Source organism: Platichthys flesus, chromosome 8 (genome assembly GCF_949316205.1).
Source record: "Platichthys flesus chromosome 8, fPlaFle2.1, whole genome shotgun sequence".
Taxonomy (NCBI): Eukaryota; Metazoa; Chordata; class Actinopteri; order Pleuronectiformes; family Pleuronectidae; genus Platichthys; species Platichthys flesus.
Window position 1 is genome coordinate 26,805,643 of NC_084952.1, and position 6,000 is coordinate 26,811,642.

Here is a 6,000-nt window from a genome sequence, read left to right on the forward strand (position 1 = left end):
GCCCCTCGGCTGTGGAATAATCTACCACTTTCAGTTCGGGAGGCAGTCACCATCTGTTCGTTTAAAAGTAGGCTCAAAACCTTTCTTTTTGATAAAGCTTATAGTTAGAGCTAATTAGTGCGCCAGAACGTTACTTGTTCTATTTTATGACACATGACACACGGAGCTTCTCTTTCCAGCTTCTCCTTCCTCTTCTCCATCCCTATCCCCCTTCCCCGGAATCCCTTTGCTTTATCACCCGCAGATCCAGGGCCTCTGTGGCCGCACCATGGATTACGGTTTGTGGATCGCGCACCGGGGGTCGCGGTGTTGGATCCAGTGTGGCGGATTCTGAGTCATGTGGGCTGATCGTGGTGCTGGTGGCGGACCCTGTGTCGCGTTGGCATTGGGCACGGGCGGTGGACCAGGACCGCAGTGGTGGCTTGTGATGGGTCCTCCTGGTGGGCGGCGGTGGACGGTGACTGAGGACTGAAGTGGCGTCTGGTCTGGATGGTGGATCGTGGTCTAGATGGTTGCTGAGCATGGACTGTGCTTCATCAATGCTGCTAGAGACTTTGATTATTGATGATGTTCTCCTGCACGTGGCATCTATTGCACTTCTGTCCGTCCTGGGAGAGGGATCCCTCACATGTGGCTCTCTCTGAGGTTTCTACATATTTTTACCCTGTTAAAAGGGTTTTTTGTAGTTTTTCCTTACTCTTGCTGAGGGTTAAGGACAGAGGATGTCACACCCTGTTAAAGCCCTATGAGATGAATTGTAATTTGTGAATATGGGCTATACAAATAAAATTTGATTGATTGATTGATTGATTGATTCTTAGATGCATCACGATGTGGACTCTGCATCGATGAAGAGACTGAACTCAATGACTCATGTTTTCCAGTGACAGTGAAGATACATTGATACTTACATCCCGCTCTGTAAGCCAGGGCAGGAGTAGTGGCGGCTTTGCACACGCGCGATTCATTTGCAGTCTGCAGGACGCGGAGTGTGGGTCTCCTCTCTGCACTGACTGCAGCTGGGACTGCTGCGCAAGGCTACTGGGACACTGACCGCCTGTGAATGTGTTGGGACGCCGAAGGGGCTCGCGCCAGCCCTCGCTGCTCGTTGTGGACAGTAACTGCAGAACGATACGTGCTTTTACGTCAGTTTACAAAAAAACAGAAAGTCTCCAATATCGACAGAAAAAGTCGCTAGATTTGTCACTTGTAGCTTTTCACAAAAAAAGTCGCCATGAGGATTTGGAAAAATGCCAGATTTAGCGACAAAGTTGCCAAGTTGGCATCACTGCAGCAGACCCTGTAGCCGCCGCGCACCGCTATTCTAAATTGTCTCCCGCCTGGCTGTTTAGACCGGTCAGACCGGACCCGCATATCTCCGCGCCGGTCAGTCGGTCAGAGAGTGTTAGGGTTGCCATCATTAAGAGTTTGAATAACCGGGCACCGATATCCTGGTTTCACGGAGGAATAGGCCTGAAGTAGGCTGGTCATCAGCTGATTCAAGACCACCGCTAAAAAAATAAAAAAAACTCCTAAAACAGAAATTAAAGTGTCAAAAACTGACTCAGTAATAAGTAGCTCCACCAATATTGTTGATCACTTCAAAAATTCGTTTTGGCATACTTGATGCAAGTGTTTCCAAAAGGCTAGTGCAAATGTTGCACCAAGTGGTGAAGATGGCTTCACGAAGGGCATCCACAGTCTGGAACTGAAATCCATTTTTGTAAACTTCCCTTGCCATCCATCCCCAAATGTTCTCAAATGGATTAAGATCAGGGGAACACGCAGGATGGTCCAAAAGAGTGATGTAATTCTCCTGGAAAAAAGTCTTGGTCAGATGGGCATTGTGAATTGGAGCGTTGTCCTGCTGAAAAACCAAGTCGTTACAACACAGACGAGGGCCCTCATTCATGAGGGATGCCCGCTGCAACATCTCCACATAGCCAGCTGGTGTTTGACGCCCCTGCACAACCTGGAGCTCCATTATTCCAATGAAGGAAAAAGAACCCTAGATCATGATGGCGCCCCCTCCACTGTGCCGCGTAGAAAACATCTCAGGTGGCATCTCCTTGTCATGCCAGTAACGTTGGAAGCCATCAGGACCATCAAGGTAAAAAATGTTCTCGTCAGAGAATAAAATTTTCGTCCACCTTTGAATGTCCCATGTTTGGTGCTCCCTTGCAAAGTCTAAATGGGCAATTTTGTGGCGTTGAAGGAGACGTGGCCTTTGAAGATGTTTCTTGTTTTTGAAGCCCTTCCTTCGCAGATGCCGTCTGATGGTTATTGGGCTGCAGTCAGCACCAGTAATGGCCTTAATTTGGGACGAGGATCGTCCCGTGTCTTGACGGACAGCCATTCGGATCCTCCGTCTCAGCGCCGTTGAGATTTTTTTGGGTATACCACTTGATTTTTTTGTTCGATAACCTTGAGGATCTTTTAAGAAATGCAAAATGACTGTCTTACTGCGTCCAACCTCAGCAGCGATGGCACGTTGTGAGAGGCCTTGTTTATGCAGTTCAACAATCCTACCATGTTCAAAGACGGTGAGCTTTTTTGCCTTTGCCATCAAGAGACCTTCAAAGTGTGATTACTTGACAGGAAATGACATGGAATCCAAATTTTTGCACAGATTTTGGCTTTTAAAGGCTGTGGTCTTAAACTTTTGAGTTAAATTGTTGTTTTCAATAAATTGCCTGCTCACAACTTTTGGTCTCTTGTTCCCATTTCTTCTTTTTGCATTTTGAAGCTCTACATAGAACCTCCTAAGATCAAACAGTGCAAAATGCAAATGCATGCAATTTTTTAACTGGTCTTAAGATTTTGATCAGGAGTGTATACAGGTTTCACACGCATTTTGACTAACGTATTTCCATGACTCAATCATACAATATACCTTAAATTACACAAATGAATGAGAGACAATAGTTTTTACTTTTCCATTTGTAGCCAAGCATGGTTAAATCTACACTTCACTTTTATCCCGCCTGCTTCCTCACCGCTTCCTCAACTTTTCCGTTAATATGAGAGCGTATGCCTGCTTATATTTTGAGCGTATTTCTTTTAAAAGCGTATGAACTATTTAATGCTCAGCGTAAATGAACGACATTAAAATAATAATAAAAAAATTTCCATTATTTTTTCAAGCAGTTTATCAGGCCTGGACATAAACATTTTACAATTTCATGACTTTTTCAGGTTTTTCATGACCATAGGAACCCTGTATATATAATATTTTTATTGTTTTGTTTTTCATTTTTGCATTCGTCGCATGTTAAAGACGTCACAGCGTTTGTGAAGCGCTTCTATCATGAATTGACCGATGTGAATCTAGGTACGAGTGTAGGAGGTGTTTGGCGACCCTGACCAATACCTGACTTCTCCACCAGATCGCTGACGTCCACCTTCTCAACCAGTCCGGAGTAGCCCATCCCCCGACACTCCAAAATGGTCTTCAGCCGCTTATAACTGAGAGTCACTGGATCGACCAGCTGAGTCGCAAACGTGCCCGTTTCATACCAGGCCACCGCCTCAAAGATCCTGGCCAGCATGAAGAGCACAATGAAGTAGAGCAGCAGAAAGAACAGTTTGAGCCACATGTTCCAGATGGTCTCAAGACGAACTGAGCTGCACTAAGTTGTAAAAAGACAAGTGGTCAGTCTGGCTCTGTAAACGTCTCTGAGCGGCTTACGCAGTCATGGTGCTGGGGACGTCCCCTAACTGTCTAGCTGTGCTTAGGCTCATCTACCCTGCTGACGGTCACGGCTAGCCACTTAGCTTAGCATTAGAGGTAGGTCTGCGGTAAATCAGCTGCAGCAAACCGGCCTCGTGTAGGTTGAGAATATCTACATGCGCTGCTATTTGAGGTGAGCAGAAGATCTCCCAATTCCCTGTTAAAATATAAGGAACGGTGACGTGGAGTGCTCCGATCAGCTGCTGTACACAGAGGCGCTGACGTCACATCCGGCTCCACCTCACACATGTAAACATGGGCTCCAATAGAAAAGTTAGAAAATCTAATTTCCTAACATTGACGTTGATGAACATTTTTACGAGGTTAATAAATGATGGGAATTAGAATTCGTAAGAAAAAGAGAACCCATCCGACTCCATTTACGACATGATTTACTCTAGGCTTTTTTAAACCAACTTTATTTACAACAGAAGATAAATACATAAAATAACTGCTGTAGACCTTCAATGTGAGAAAGGTTTCCTGCACAAAATATAGAGACCCCTATCAAAAAGAGGCCGCATTTAAGCCATCATTTATAGTAACAACAGTATAAAAAAAATCAGATACAGGCTGTAAATATTAAAATACATGGGAACATGAAAGGAATGTACAAGCAGAAAAATGTATCCATTTAAATGATAATTAATAATAAAGCTATTTTATGCATTCCACAATTTGGAGGTTTGAAATGTTGATATAGGATTTCCATAAGTTCTGTATTGTGTATGGTGGAGTATTAGTTGCATTAATATTACAGAAACAATTCATAATTTGAGGCAATGATCAGCCTGAGATTTAAAAGGGGATAAGGAGTTTCTCTAACAGATTTCCTCAGGGAGAATATTCCAAAGATTGGGAACCCAGGCAAAAATTTCGGGTCCCCTCTTGTTCTTAGCCAGGACTGTAAATGACAAATAGGGACTTTACTGACGACTTCAGGTTATAAATGAGCACATCGTCAAAAGATCCATATTATTTGGTGCAAGTCCACAATGAGCCTTAGAGCTCAGCAGTAAAATCTTGAAATACATTTTTGAATTACCCGAAGTAAATGAAGACAGACTCCTGTTGAGTCCTGTGGGATGGTGAACAAAAAAAATTGCAGGGCTGAAGAATTGGCGGAGAATGTAGTAGTAGCTGAGTAGGGATGGGCAGTATTTATAATACATATATAAAATAAAAAAATAAAAAAAAATTATTTGAAGAGGATTGATAATATTGATGATATTTTGCATCAAAATACTTAAGTGTTTTGGATTTTTGTAGTTTAAAGATACTGTATAATACTTTTTGTGAGACCTGTACGTGATGATGTCTTTCAAATGAACATCTGATTGGTGTCTACTCAGTAATTGGCACAGGCTCACTTTTCTGGAAGCAATTAAGTTCTTTTCATCATCATCTAGAGAATTCAAACAGCTCTTAACATGGCTGCCACTGATATACTTATCAGTTAGGAGCCTTAAGGATAACTTAGCATTGACAGTATTAATAATCAGACAAAATATAATCAATGGTATAAATAAATGGAATAAAGGGTGAGGGTCATATTTTCGAGCAGCATAAACAAATAGCTGGAGTTCATTATTCCATCTCTTAATGTGGGGCTTATTTTTTACTAAATTAACCTCTTGTTAATATTCACATAAACTAAAGTGATTACCAATCGATATCACATTATTAATCAGAAACGTTTTTCTTCTACATAAATTGATCAGCTTTAATTTACAACAAATTTAAAGAGGGCAAAGTTGTATCATTAGACTGAAGCCATCACTTAAATTAAAGTTAAAATTTACTGGAAGAAAATCAATTCTGCTGTCTTAACATTCCTCTCGTTTATCCACATAAATGTAACTAAACTTTTCATGGATGAAGTGATTGGATGTAATACATAAATGTGTGGTTTTTTAGGTTAAGGTTAGATTAATGGGGAAAAAGTATTATTTCCACTTCCTCTCCATCAATTTATTTTTGAAGAACACATTTCAATGTATGATAAATTATTAATTAACTTAATAGTGAACTGCTTGTTCAGATGGACGTCTCCCATTTTACATGTTGTTAATATCATTTATTTTTAGGCCTGATGAATGACACATTTTAAAACTGGCTTTACATGCTATACAAACAATTTTTTAGACGGGACAGATGGAACATCCAGTGTTGTGAGAACAGTATTACACAGATCGACCTGACAGAAACAAATAATTCAAGGACAAGTACTCACCACATGGTTTATTAGCTGACAGGTATTTACCTTTTCC

The 6,000-nt window shown here is 41.5% G+C and overlaps 1 protein-coding gene across 1 annotated transcript in view; it reads right to left on the reverse strand.

The window, feature by feature from the left end:
* rnf103 (ring finger protein 103) overlaps positions 1–3,950 on the reverse strand; it is a 32,257-nt gene extending 28,307 nt beyond the window's left edge. The window contains exon 1 of the mRNA XM_062393405.1: positions 3,371–3,950. Within this exon, the coding sequence (XP_062249389.1) occupies positions 3,371–3,596 (226 nt within the window). The 5' untranslated portion in view covers positions 3,597–3,950. The remainder of the gene's footprint in view (positions 1–3,370) is intronic.
* Positions 3,951–6,000: the final 2,050 nt, after the last annotated feature.